The 15,209-nt window shown below is 40.5% G+C and overlaps 1 protein-coding gene across 1 annotated transcript in view; it reads right to left on the reverse strand.

The window, feature by feature from the left end:
- Positions 1 to 1,358: 1,358 nt before the first annotated feature.
- The window catches only part of LOC127374649 (complexin-2), a 50,796-nt gene continuing 36,945 nt past the window's right edge, over positions 1,359 to 15,209 (reverse strand). Inside the window, exons 3-4 of the mRNA XM_051420217.1 lie at positions 7,905 to 8,080; positions 1,359 to 7,429 (exon numbers count right to left, since the gene is read on the reverse strand). Of these exons, the coding sequence (XP_051276177.1) occupies positions 7,232 to 7,429; positions 7,905 to 8,080 (374 nt within the window). The 3' untranslated portion in view covers positions 1,359 to 7,231. The remainder of the gene's footprint in view (positions 7,430 to 7,904; positions 8,081 to 15,209) is intronic.

Here is a 15,209-nt window from a genome sequence, read left to right on the forward strand (position 1 = left end):
ACTACAGCCCCAATTAGCATATTGCTATTTTAATTCATTACAATCAATAATTCATTGAATAGGCTACACATGAAACTTAGACAAATAAAACAAAAGTTCATCAGCCAGATGAGAATTCAATTTTTCATTACATCCCACAATATTTTCCTTTATACTGAGAGTTTTGGTGGTAGAGGAAACAAAGCATTCAGGTGTCTCGTCAGTACATAAAATAAATCAAATGGGCAGTCGGACAGCTGTAAGCCCTCTTGCCACAAATAAAGCAGCGTTTGTTAGATTCGTTTCCCACTAGCCTGCAGTTACAGCCAGCAGGCGGTTGTGGTGGTGATTCCGTTGGAGGTCAAACCCACACAAACTTTGGCGATGACTATGGGTTCGCCAGTTAAGAGTTTAATGGATGTGTTGTCCCCATCACAGGTGAGTGGGCGCCATTTTGCTTTGAATCAAAGTGGGTGGAGCCGTTCTACTGCTTGCTTGGACATGAAACCTTATACATAGTGTCAATGCATGTAACTCAAACCAGTGGGTTACTTTAAAAATGTAATTAAAGTAAATAAAATCCAACTATCACAATATGAAACTTACTTTCTGTTACTTTTGGATTACCTCAACACCAAATATCGAAATATAAAGAGAAACTAAATGTCAGTAAAAGTTATTGATGTAATTTAATTCTATAGGACAACAGAACAATGTAACATCTAACAATGTTTTTGTATATATTGTCTGTTTTTATGGCTATGGACCTTCTCCCTTGTTCATCAACTGTGGTGCCATGTTTTGTTCTCAACTGTGACGACGAACTGCGCCAATTCATGCCTCTTAATGGCCTCAAGCTTCTCCATGGCAACTGCCGCCCAAGCTAATGGATCTCGTAGTATTTAGACCTGTGCCGGATGGTGGCATGCCAAAATTATGAACAAAATCTGATATCTTAAACCCATCATGAAGGAGATAAATAAATAAGATGGGAAATTTCACAACTCTATTTAAATGTGTTGTGGGTTGCCCCTTAGTTAGCTTAACACTACACCTCGAACTCGCTACGTAGGTTACAAATGAACTTAATCATTTTATCTTTTTTCTACCAACTACCCTATATGTATCAACAGTATGCAATAGGGATATATAGCCTGAAACCCCACAAAAAAGGAGTTTAATGTATCCTAGGCAGTAAGCCAATTAGCCCGGCATTACTTGTTTTCAGAAAGGCTGAAAACTGTCGTCCACACTCAATTTGAGATATTTTAGATCTTGTAATAGAATACACACCCGAGGAACTCTCAGCAATCAATGAAACCAATGTGGTTTGTGAGTAAGTACGACTGAAGTAAAGGCAGAATAAAGACACAGGTAGCTTTTTATAAACCTTTTATTATTAGTGTTATGCATTTAGTTTCCAAAAAGAATGATTCAATTCCATCGATCAGACAGTTTACAGTGATTGGGCTCCACATAGAGTATATGACATGCAATTAAGGAAAAAATAGCATAAGAACTCATATTTTACATTCTTAACCTCTGGACCCTGAAATTATTTTCACCCTGAATTAAAAAGAAAGACCCTCTTGATTCAATTCTAGGAACATCCGTTCCCTTTTTCAATTGTTTATCCCTTTTAAATCTTTTTTTTTCTATAATTGATTCCCCCATTTTCTTACACATTTTGTTGTCACCAGTTTCTATGGTAAACAGTGTTACCATAGTCTGTGTTAGTTCCAGCCCTTCCACATAGGGTCTCCAGCTGCCTCACTGGACAGTGAAGAGCTCACATCATCAGCAAACTTGCGAACATTGGCAATTGTGTTGGACTAAAGGGATTACCTCTACGGTGGTGGCTAATTAAATTTTACCTCTCACCTTTCAACTTTACCGTTTAGAGGGCTGGCGTTAAAAAAATAAATAAAAATACAGGCAGTTGATAGTGACTCATTAGATGCCATAACCATTGTTAGTGTAACATTTTAACGTATTCTAGTGCAAATGCCAAAAAGACTGGAATGTATTTCTCTTCACAGTAACAGTTGTGCTCAGAGCTAACAAGAGCTCACCAAAATCTCAACTTCCACTGGAGGCAAAGTAAACTTTCACTTCTGGATTTACTGGCAGGAATCAGCAGGGCAGTTACAATAATATTTGTAAGTGTACGTAAAAATGTTACGAAAAAGACAAACGTTATGACATCATTACGGCGTTCCGAAATGTCCAGCCTTGTTTGGAGTTGGATGGAACGATAAAGTTTAAAGGAAGGTTTTTATCCTAAAATGTTCTCTCCATTTCAGTAGCTCATTGTGTTTCATAAAGTTATATTTAAGAAGTAAACATTTACGACATGTTGGTTGCACGCTGCCGGTATAAATTCTCTTGTGTTGATAGATTGTAATGAGAAATATCACCAAAGCTAATGGAAAATATTTTTTTGGGGGGTGAGGTGTGGTTTTGAATGGCAGTTTAAAGCCAAGCCTGTTTCTCAGTTCTCTGAATGTTTCTGGGCTCCTGACAACAGAAGATGCTTTGATAATCCAGAGAGTCTCCCCTAAAACCATCCAAACAAGGGTAACCTTTGAGCTAAGATGTTTTAGAGAAGATCTGATGTAGTTGTTTAATGTCTTTGAGGCCTTTCATGTCAAAATCTACACTTTTCCACAGTTTTCATCCCTCTCATTCACCCACATCTACGTCTGTGTAGGAAAATATACAGTTTATATATTCCATGTAAACTAACACTTAACCCCTAGAGCAACAACTCCTTGCTTTTACACTAGTGTCTATCAACCCAAGGATTTATCTAAACTGAAAAGCCATAGCGGCTCCACAAACACAATTTTCCACACTGAAGTATCTCATGCAACCACGATGAATTAAAACAACACTTCACGCCAGGACAAGCACAGATGTGCGACAGATGAGTTACCACAAACCTCACATACAGATGACATGGTAATAGCCCTTTTCAAAGGCAGTTCACATGCTGTGACGCCTCGAGACGAGTCCCGCTGAGAGACTATTTTACATACAGAGGATGTATGGCTGTATTTCCATGAAGGGGCACGTAAATTAAGCCTATAGTCCAGGATTTATGTCCCCTTTTCCCCATCCACCAGGGAGATACAAGGCTTTAATAAACTTAATCCACGTGCTGTAGGTGAAACTGTCCTGGCACCTGGCAGGAGGAATTGTGGGAATCCCTGTGTTAATGCAATAAATGAAATAAATCATGGTGATTCTCCTCAGACGACTCAAACAACGCACGCTGCACTAAAAACTGCAACCATTTAAATTTATGTGGCTGACGCTCATGCATTATTCCAACATGGTTGGTTGGTTTATGATAATGAGCAAAGCGGCTGCATTAAAATAAATCTCTCCGCAGGTTGGTCTCTTATATAGAGACATGACAATTTGCATGATGTATTTTACATTTAAATCAAAATAGATTTTTTAGTACTACAGCTTATCAAAAAGCAAATCATTTAGTTACAGTATCTATTTTTTTTTTTTCTAATTGCACGTCCCCCATTGTCTTTTTAAAAAGCCTTCAATTAATCTCAGAGTTGATGTCTTCAGGCCGTGAGCACACAGGATGATTTCTAGCCCAGCTGGCACAAGTTCAAGTTCAAATCACATTCGTCTGGCAAATTAGTCTTAACCAACATGGGGCTAAATACGTCTCAATCGTATTTCACTGAAGGGAGACAAAAAAGTGTACAAACTGGAATGAGTGGTCATGGAAATAGGCTGACCATATACTGTGATGACTGAGCTTCTTTCTCAGCTTGTCACGTTTGCGTCATGTCGCACAATATTGCATGTAGACTGCTGCCAACATATTAGCCAGCTAGCTAGCTAGGTTCATGTGACGACATAATATAAAAAATATTGCGCGACATGATGCGTAAGTGTCAAAAAGTAATACAAGTTTGGATAATATGGTGCTTTAACCTGGTCTAACTTGTATTTATGCAGCCCCAACAGCCAAAAACATTATTTTCCCTTCCTTTTCTTTTCCAGAGGGGGGCAAACGGGCTGTTGCTCGGGCAAATTTAGCCCGGCCTTGTGAACATCCTTGCAATAATAAAGCATACAGTATTTGACCATACTAATTTGGTAAGGAATCATCTAAATGTTTTGTGTAACAACAGACATTAACCAAACTGTGACTTCTGTGCACCAATGTCTGGTTTAAATTTGAAAAGTTAACAAGAAAGCAAATTATTTGTCTGAAGATTGAATACCTTCAACAACTCATAAAGCAAGCAAACTCAGTATGACATCTCTGAGTATGCTTAATTTTGCCACATTTCCAATGTGATGCCGCACTACTACTGCAACTACAAGCTTATAGTGCAAAACTGGGACACAGCTTTTTTTGTAGTAACACTCACAGACAAGCGCTGTGTCTCAGCTAAAGCTCCTGTGTAATCACGGCCTCAAGCTTCACCAAATCTTAGACAACAAAGAACATCGAACACTCAACAAGCCCATCGCACAGCTGACCTTTCTGGATCCAATGCACAGATTCTGTTGCCTGGAGACTCCTACAGAAACAGGACATTGTCTATTTTTTTGTGTTTTGATATTTGGTGTATTCTCTTTTCTACCAAACATTTTGCATGCTCAACATTAGAAAGGAATGTGTTAAGTATTTTTTTTTCTTTAGACATGGCAACAACTAGGGAGCCGCCATAGCTTCAGCCTGTGCACAAAATAGTTCAAAGACACATTTACGTAGTATAAACCAGGACTATATGAGTCAACAACATGGTCTCACGTCACAGACATGTAGAAAGACACACACATATAAACACACACACACTTACAGTACACATGTAGTACACTGAGACAGTTATAACAATGGCTTCTTTTTTCTACATACATTTTCTCTGTGTATACATTAGTATACATCTTTAAAGATACAAGAATGGCGAGGATTTACAAACAGATATGCAAATATCTTTTCTCTAATTTTACAGAAAACAAACATGAGACACTTAACTTTCGATGTTGAAATATTCTCTTTTTTAATAATTTTAAGTAATTATTGCAATCTAAACAATATGGCTTTGTCTAGTGAAAAGTCCTATCTGAGCTAGAAAATGAAAAGAAAAAGGAAAATGCTTTTTATAGTGCTTATGACAACTCCATCAATAGTCTTATCAAACCGTAATGTTATTTTAAGTTACAAACTTGTGGAACAATGTATTAATCATACATCGTCGCATAACTAACCACTGAAAAGCCACCAGATCATTTAGGAATAACCAACATGCTTTGTTTTACTGATAAATGTCTATATATTAAGGTAGTTTCACTAAATAGAGATTGTTTCCATTTACAGCACATCTACTTAAATGCTATATGACAAATCACTATGATATTTCATTGGATTAAGAGATGCAGGATGCAGAATATACTTGGCTCTAAGTGAGCTCTTCAGGTAGTGAGATGCGATGACTCACAGACCGGTTTTCTCAGGCTCAGTCTACAGTTAAATGATCTAGTTTCATTTAGCCATGTAATACTTTAGAGGAAATAGGAGAGTATCATTTTAGTTTAGTGGTGGTCTTTGGGATGCATGCACACACTGAACGGGCTGTTGCGATTCTCCTGCAGGCCTCGCACGCATGATAAAAACCAGGTTCGACATGCAGGTCTTTGTCTCGGCTTTGACAAAAGAAATCGTAAGGTCTCACCAGTATTTCTTTGGTCTCGATGTTGATGAACTTCGATCAAGGTGAACTTTTGCATTAAATGGTGAGTGGAAAGGTTAGCTCAGCTGGAATGTGAATTCAATCACAATTTCGGTTGCATTAAAATAAATTGGCAGCACATTCACAAAAAGTAGTTAAGTAAAAATAAAATAAAATCCAGACATTGCCTGGTATTTGCATTCATGTATGAAGAAGAAAAAATAAATAGTTTAAATTAAGAGACACTTAATAGCAATCAGTTAATGAAGTGCTTAATGTAGAACCCACTTTTAAGCAATCATAGATGCTATGACAGGAAATGACAACATGTACAGTACCGGCTACCCCCACTGTTTCCAAGTGGTCAATACTCTGATTGTCTATGGGGACCACACAACCTAAAATCATGAAGTTTAATTTGTAAATCTGTAATTTCTTGACAAAACAGCAGTAATTTCAAATGGGTTTCAAACAAGGTCAAATGAGTCTTGTTTGCCTGCAGGGATGATAGCTTGAGCTCAGTAAAATGTATTCCAAAATCCATTTGATTTAAAATTCATATACAGACATGAGTTCTTGACACGTTCTAGATCGTAAATTTTACTTTTCGGTCTAACTAGCTGACAGGCTTAGAAAGTGTAGCTTTTGTAAAAGTAAGATTACCTTTTGGATAGTTTTGTGAACTGTTGGACCTTCACACAATTTCCAGAAGTACATACTTTGAACGCGTGTTTACATGCTGTACACTTGTCTGACTGAAAATGAAACCCTCATTTACAATTCCTCTGCTGGAGGAGATGATATGAAGGCACATGTCCTAAAAACTCAAATGCTGATTTTCTTTTTTTTTTCAATATAAAGACCTACACCAGGTTCATAAAAGTAGAAAACACCTATTAAAATAAACACAACATGCTCCATCTACTGGAAAACATGGTGGCAGTGCCTTTTGAAAAACCACAAAAGCGAGAGGACAGAGGTGTCCGCTGCCCTTCTTTAAGGGAATACTGTTCTCCATTGGTCACCATTGCTTGGCAACAGATGATGGCCAACCAATCGAAATGTCTGGCCTCAATCTGTGTAAAAATAACAACAGGTAAAGGACACAAAACGTACTAATAGTAAGAAATGTGCTAAGTGGCAGCTGAAAGGTTGTACAGCAATCGTGGCAAATAAAAAGGGGAAGAATGACGCAATCGTCGAGGAGTAGAAAAGAACAAAGTAAAAGATTTCTAGAAAGGCAGTGTGTAGCCTCTAACAGTTTGGCAAGAACCCCCCTCCCAAATCCTACGTGCCCCGAATCTACACTCAAACCCTGCCTGCGTAAAAATACCCGAACCAATCACCCCAGTCTCTCTTTTCCCCAAACCTGCAAGTTCACTCAACCCTATACACCCAAAGTCCCCAACGCAATCATCCCCGCCTCCCGTTGCCCAAAGTCCCCGACGCAATCACCCCTGCCTCCCGTTGCCCCGCAGCCTAGCCCAAGCCAGACTGGACCCTGAATTTAGGGTTTGTTTGATTTGTTTTGCTTTTTTCTTTTACTTCTTGAACATGTCCTGTAGAGGTCCGGGAAGAAACTTGAGGACAGTGTCGAGAATGCTCTCCTCGTCCTCTTCGTCATCGTCCCCGCATCCCCGTGGGATCGCCTTCTTCGGGCGTGTCAGCGACCCCTCGCAGGCCTGCTCCATGGCCGCTTTCTCCTCCGCCTCTTTCTCCTCCTTCTTCTTCAGCCCATACTGAACAGAGAGAGAACAAGAGAGGATATGCAGGGGAAGAGAGAAAGAAAATCATTAGGGATAGTTTTCAGCTGCACTTCATGTAGTGCAGGCTTGTTTCTGTCCAATTGAAGTTACAATGTTATGATATGCAAGGTAAAATTACTGTTTTTGTCTGTGGAGTCTGGTGGTGAGTGATAGTTGTGTAACGGCTGATCTATCTCTGTAGGCATGCTTTCCATAATGTTGTCAGACACATAGAATAACAATTTGAGTCTGTCAGTGGCAAAAACAAGCAATTTTATTGGATATACATATTTCCTCATCTAACTCTAACAGTTATGTATACGTTAGTTTATGATTATCTGCTAGGTAGTGGAGTCTGGTCGGCTGGTGAAATGCATTGGTCTGACAACAGAGTTGTGAAGTGTTGCTTGAGTTTTGACCTCCTTAGATTACAGGAAGCTCTGGGTTAAACCACAGGAGAGTTTCCTACCTTGTCCCTGATGGTCTGCCGTACTTTTTCCCTCTCTGCCTCCATGCGGGCGTGCTTGGCCTTCCTCTCATCTTCTTGCTGCCTCAGTGCCTCCTGCCGCTCCTCCTCTTTCTTGGCTGCATCCGGGTCCTTCTCCTCCTCCCCACCCAACATCTTACCCATGTCTTTGGTGGCCCCTGCATAAAAAATAAGAGATACTGGAGGTAAACACAGTGCTGTTTTACTGACTCTTCCAGCCTGACAACAATTGCTGGGGGAAATATTAAATATCTGTACATCTTTGTCATCAAAACAGTCACAGTTGTTGCTGCTTGAGGATGAGGAACATCTGCCTCAATTTTACCGTCCAGATTTTAGATACTTAAAGGTAATCACCAACTGATTCCTTGTCTAGACTTTGTTGCACAAAACTAATTTTATACGAGCTATAGGAATAAAAACACATGACAATACACCACAGGTACATTGACACCCACATGCGTCTGTCATATTCCACTATGAAAACAATGCGCGGTGGCAGTTCTGAGGATTATGTGGCAATGGGGTTCCCTTGAAGATCCTTGAGGCATCTTGGAAAACAAGACAGAAGACAAAGAGCCAGCTGGAAAATCTTCAAAGAACCACAGAGACAGAGGAAGACACATTCTTCCATCTGCTGTCGGCCATCTGTCAGCACTACCTGTGCCTCCTCATCCAGGTATTCACCCTCACTTTTAAAATAATTCGGACTCATTATTCATAGATTCATGTACGTGTTTGTGTTGTATTTGAACATAGTCTACGCTATTAACTACACTGAGTTCAACATTGGATTTGAAGGGAAATCTGCTGAATCACTTTATGTTACCTAACAGGAAGAGGGCGCTGTTCTTCCACTGTATATAGTAGTAGAGTTTTCCAGTGGAAAAGTCATTTTCAACATGAAAGAGACGGGGAGTGAGGTGATGTGGACAAGTGATGAAATAATTAGCCAATTATTTGCACTTGCCTAAAGTAAATTTTTTATTTGCCCCTATGCAAATAGTTTGTATGGCGGTTATTAAAAAACAGCAAAGACCCTCTTAGCTGCCATGCAAGCGAGATGCTGTCGGCTGTTGTTATGGCACTCCAGCTTGTGAAAAACAACCCTGTTTGATCCGCCTTGCTCTAAAACTTGTGACAAACGACACAATGCAGCTGCATAGTTTCTTATAACGCCTAACCTCTAACGTCTAACCTCCAGGATAATGTAAATGCTCCCTTGTGCTTCCGCTCGTAAACTTTGTCTATCTGCCGCCATTTACTCAAAACTATGTGTTTCTCTTTAGAGCCTGATATGGCATTTTACTGGCAAGTATGCAATCCTCACTGGTGAGCCTTCATTTCATTGAAAGTGAACCACTTGCATTTTTAGTAGGCCTAATTTAAAGACATAACATGCCACACATTTCACTGTTTTTATTGTAAACTGAACTGGTTTAAGACGCTTGGTAAACTTTGAAAATGTCACTCTGGGAAATATGATGTTCTTTCATTTTGTAGATGTTAATTGATGAAGAAAATAATCAAGTTGCCAAACAAATATATGTGATGGTCTTATGGTCTCTTTTCATAAATCACAGGAAGTTTAAAAAAAAAAAAATGTAAATTTTCTTTAACAAAAGTCAATAATATGTACATTACAAAAACAAAACTATCCGTAGTTGAGGTTGACTGGATGATTTGGGGTTAAATGCCTTGTACAACAGCATCTATCTGCACTTTCTCTGTCTCTGCTCCTAAAACGGGCTCACCTCTTTATCTGTGACAGAAGCTGCTCTCTAGACGTGAAAGCGACTCCCTCTGGCCTATCGATATTGCTGCTGTTACCTCCGTCTGATCGATAGTAAATACAGGACCACCTTAGCGTGTATGAATTATGGATTCTCCAGCAGAGAGAAAACTTCATCTGGGTATTGATCTGCCTCTGAGGCGCTGGTGAGAGGAGAGCCTGGAGGCCCGGTTTACCATCCAGCGCCTTTCTTTAGCCAGGGCCAGAATAAGGGCTAAATAAGTTTCACCACTGAGGAGATTATTTGAGGAAAGGTAAGGGTATAAACAATGAAAAGGTGTTTATTTTTAGCACTGTACCCAAAAGAAATAAATAAATCTAGGAAAATAGAGTTATGCAGATGGTTGTGTAGCTTCTTGACAACATGTATATTCAGTGGTTACTGCTTCAACGGGTCACTGAATGTGATCGACTGCAAACAAGCTTGAATCTATAATGAGGTAGAATGCTTATCAAAGTGAACTGTACTGCTTTACACATATCACACTACACTACAACTATTGCCATGTTGTTCCTCCTTTATTAAAGATCTTTCAGTGCCAGCAGACATTTCAGAATCAGAGTCGGGTTTATTGCCAAGTAAGTTTTTATACGTACAAGGAATTTGTCTTGCTACATAAAAATCACACAAAAATAAAGTACTTTTTAAAATAAAGATAAGAATAAAGATATAAAAACAAGGCCATGGTCTTGAGACGTTAATCACTTTTACAAACCTCACAGTGTTTGCCTCACTAAAGTTGTTCATTTGATAATTAAACTGTAAATTCCTCAATCTGATTCAGCTAGTGCTTTTCTGGGAATGCCAGTTAGTATTTAGAGTGTTTTTAGGTTCCCTCGCTGACTTCAGTGTAGAAGTTTTAGTTTGAGAACATTACAGGACTGAAAGTTACTTTTGGAAGCCAGTAAGGTCATTAAATATTAATAGTTCAATCATTGCAACTGATTACCAACCCTATCAACCCTCACAGATATATTGTGGCCATTTAGTGTTATGTGGCAATAAAATCCTGAATTACTGCCTCTTTATGGAGCCAAAGGAGATCATTTCTGAGGAACCACAGTAAATCACTCTGGCTTTAAGGACCGTGTGGCTCCCTCTCGTGTTTGTGAACCGAGGGGTGGCGGGTCCCGTCGCTCTGCAGCAGACTCATACAGTGGTCCTAATTGCCCTGCAGCGCTGTGTGGTGGCAGCAAACCTGAAGATGACAAATTAGCACTCAGCTGGTGGGACTGGGGGTGGTGCGGTGAAATTTTCCTCAGGACCCGCTGGGGAGTCGGGTTAAGGTCAGACTGTCCGCTGTGTGTGCTTTATTGTGTTAAAACACTCAAACACACACCATATGTACTGGGGATAGTGTATGTGCATGTAAGTGCAAGTGCAATAAAAAGCAAGTGTACACACATACGTGCACATATGTGAGTACACACAGTATGTTATAATCAATAATGATAATCCATCATTGGCTGGTATTTCACGATGTCCATGAACCTTAGATCTTTTTAATGTTGGTTTTTTGATTGTTGAAAAGAAAAAGGTATATAGGTACAATTAATTATTAATTAAACAAAGCATTCATTTGAAGGTGGCCAGTGTGAGAGGATCCAAGGAAAAAAGCTAGAACCATAGACCTTGAGAGGCGAATTGCACTTTGTCTCGCTTGAAACTCTGGGTTTTCCAATCCAGCTACATTCAAAAGATGAGTTTTTAATTACAAGCGACATCATCAGAAGAAATATGTCTGTAGCTGACAACACGGTAACAAAGAAGATCCTGCAAGACAAGAGGAGGACAACAAGCTGCAGATAGTAAATGAAATCGGAACGTTCTTACTACTTCCACACGCCAAAGAGGTAGATCTTTTCATTACCTATCAGTGTCTTTACCCTTCAAATGTCCCCTCCATCTATCAATCCATCCATCCGTCTCCACCGACATTCTCGTCTGTCCTCTGCTCTTCCTCTTCCCTCCCCTCTGTTTTTGTTTCCCTTCTATCAAATTGATATCTCAATATGAGATTTAATTCGTCTTCCTCTTCTATTATCCACTCCTCTCCATTCATTTCCTCTTTCCTCTATTTCTTTCCAGCATTCGATTCTGTCACCACACGACCATCGCTTTACTAACGTCACTGGAGTTAGGACTCCTCCATCCTTCCTTTCCTTTGCTTCCCGTCCAACTCCTTCCTCCACCAGTCCATTAGAGGCCGGCTCACAGATTTCTACTGCAGACAAAGGTGGGCAATTCGATGCAAAGTGCTCAAACAGCCCCAGTCCTCTTATTGTGCATTCATCGCTCGGGGGGGGGTTGGTTTAATTCACAAAAGCTACAAATTTAAAAGAGGTGGAGATACAACACGGCCAAACAAACAGCCAAAGAGTGGGCAGCAGAGGGCCCTTGTGGATATGATTTCATTAATTTAGTAGATTTGGTTGAAGCTGAATGATGTGGATAACTGTTATTGCTGTATGTGGAGAAATAATAGCACTGAGTGAAACTTATGATTACGTCTGAGAGCCGAATAGCTTTTACAAAGAGTAGTTATAGCTGCTCAGAATGAAAATAACCTCCATTGAGGCTGAAATGGAAACGTAATTGATGTTCTCTGTGTTAGATTTTCTGCGGTATATGACCAAAACAAACCATTACCATGTACACACAGACATTTAGGCTGTATGTTTTTAGTATTCAAAGCTGAACTAGCTGTTATAATGACATTAAAAGGCTCTGTATGTTGGTTCTGTATGTCTTTTGTTTCTCTCACTTTATGATGTAGGTTTAACAGCTCAGTGGCAGACAGTAGGAGAGGAGGTTGGGTATTTGGTAGCGAATCATGTTGGCTCAGCGAATCCTCCTTGGGCACGAAAAGGTTAAGTAAACTGTATCGTCTCGAGCCGAGGTCACAGAGTGAAGACGGCGTCTCTTCAACCAGGAGATGTCATATAATATTTATCTGAAAGCGCAAACTGGGCTTTAACATATCTGAACCGCTGTAGCTTTTCACCCCGTCTTCACTGCTGGAAGGCCGATTCTACTGTCTGGTGAGCCGGGAGGGAAGAGAGGGAGATGGATTCAAACAGAGATGAAGAGTAATACAGGGAAAAGGTTGCGAGTTAAGGCTTCTATGAAAATTATGATGGATTACAAAAAGAACTGAATGGAAATTGCAAATTTGCAACTGCATAACTATTTTTGTTTGCTTGAGGTAAAGTTTTGGGCAGAAGGAAACTCATTCTGTGACAGAAATGCATTTGTCAAATACATTAAATTATGCCGTAGTGACATTTGCAGCTGAAGTTGATCTGTTGTCTATAGTCTCCAAGAAATGTTTCCATGTTTAAGATGGTGGTAATGTATGAATATTAGCTGGTGACTCACAAAAATGCCAAGTTCTTTTCCTTCCTCTTATAAATGATGTATGTTTTGTCCACACAGAAAGTAACTTTTTAAAAATGCTTTCCAGAGCTTGGAGAGCTTTGTATGACTGTTTCTGTTCAGCTTTCACTTGCTTTTTGTTTTCTAATTTGAATCCGCCTCCTTAATATACTTAGTATACTAACAGCTGCACCTCCAGTCACCAGTCCGTCAGGCTCCTGAAGTTTGCAGATGACACCTCCCTCATTGGGCTCATCTCTGGTGGAGATGAGTCTGCCTACAGATGGGAGATTGACCATCTGGTGACCTGGTGCAGCCAGAACAACCTGGAGCTAAACGCTCTAAAAACAGTGGAGATGGTTGTGGACTTTAGGAAGAACCCAGCCCCACCCGCCCCCATCATCCTGTGTGACTCCCCAGTTGACTCTGTGGAGTCCTTCCGCTTTCTGGGTACCATCATTACCCAGGACCTCAACTGGGAGCTGAACATCAGCTCCCTCACCAAGAAAGCCCAGCAGAGGATGTACTTCCTGCAGCAGATGAAGAAGTTCAACCTGCCAAAGACGATGACGGTGCACTTCTACACCGCCATCATCAAGTCCATCCTCACCTCTTCCATCACCATCTGGTACGCTGCGGCTACTGCCAGGACAAGGGCAGACTGCAGCGTATCATTCGATCAGCTGAGAAGGTGATCGGCTGCAATCTGCCATCCCTCCAGGACCTGTACGCCTCTAGGACCAGGAAGCGTGCAGGTAAGATTGTGGCTGACCCCTCCCACCCCGGTCACAATCTCTTTGAGATACTTCCCTCTGGCAGGAGGCTGCGGTTCATCAGGACTAAAACGTCTCGCCATAAAAACTGTTTCTTCCCGTCTTCAGATGGCCTCCTTAACAAGGCCCGGATTACCCACTGTCATTGACTCTTATACCCACCCTGTATATAAAGTATGCATGACATTAATGTACCCATGTTCTTCTGCACAGCTTTCTCTTTCTCTTCTTATCTTTATCTATTTATTTTTTGAAAGTACTTTATTTTTCTGTGTGATTTTTGTGTGATTTGAATAATTGTATATTTGTATTTGTATGTGTGTATATTTTATGCACCAACTGTCACATTCCTCGTAGGCGTAAAAACCTACTTGGCAATAAACAAGATTCTGCTTCTGATTCTGATTCTGATTAACAGGAGTTGGGTCAACCAGTCAGCTTGCTTTACGCTCAAGTTCACATGACAAGTTGCTGTTGCCTCAAACCTTAGGTTCCCTAACTCCCCCTACGTAGACCTGCAGTTTGTTGGGCCACAAATGCCTTGCACGATTGAATCTCATAACTGCATGGCAAACTATCAAAGAAGAGCATTTTTAAATAGGAAGTAAAAAGACAGAAACAGAAAGGAGGAAGTCTGAGTCTGAGTTGAAAAATGAAGAGGATGGTTAGGATGAGAACACACAAGACAGAGGAAATCAGAGAGACAAAGCATGGATCATTGACTCCCCCTCCAGCCGGTCAGATGGATGGCAGTGCTGCTGGATAATTTGTTAGGGGTGGAGGGGTTTGAAAAATGGAGCTCATTTAAATAATGGATGACCTCCATTGCCAAATTACGCCCTCATAAGTCACATGAGTGCTTGGACTGGTGGAAAAATCTACCACATCGATTAGACGTTTGGGAGGCAGGGCGGCCTTGTGGTTACATCACTGGATGGTTTGAGATGTTCTGCTGAAGTGCTCTTGTGCACCATAAACTGTGTGTTTCTACCGGTCAACTAATAAACCTGCCTGTGGCTTCCTGTTATTGCACCGTCCTCGCCTGCTCGTCATCATCCCGCCTGCACAGGAAATGAAAGAGTGAGCTCGACCTGCCTGGTCAGGACCAGTTCACGCTGATCTTACAGAGATTATCTTAACATTATCTATTATATGAGCTTCTTTATGAGAAAAGGCGAGATGTTCATGTGTTTGATATCCTGGCAAAGGCGGGGAAGGCAGGAAGTACATATTGGGGACAAAATAAATGATTTGATGGCACCTTTTTGCAGACAAGGTGCGAACACGGTGGTCATCACCTACATCAAACATTTCAAACATCAACATGGCCAACATTTTTCATCTTA

This window comes from Dicentrarchus labrax, unplaced genomic scaffold (genome assembly GCF_905237075.1).
Source record: "Dicentrarchus labrax unplaced genomic scaffold, dlabrax2021, whole genome shotgun sequence".
NCBI lineage: Eukaryota > Metazoa > Chordata > Actinopteri > Moronidae > Dicentrarchus > Dicentrarchus labrax.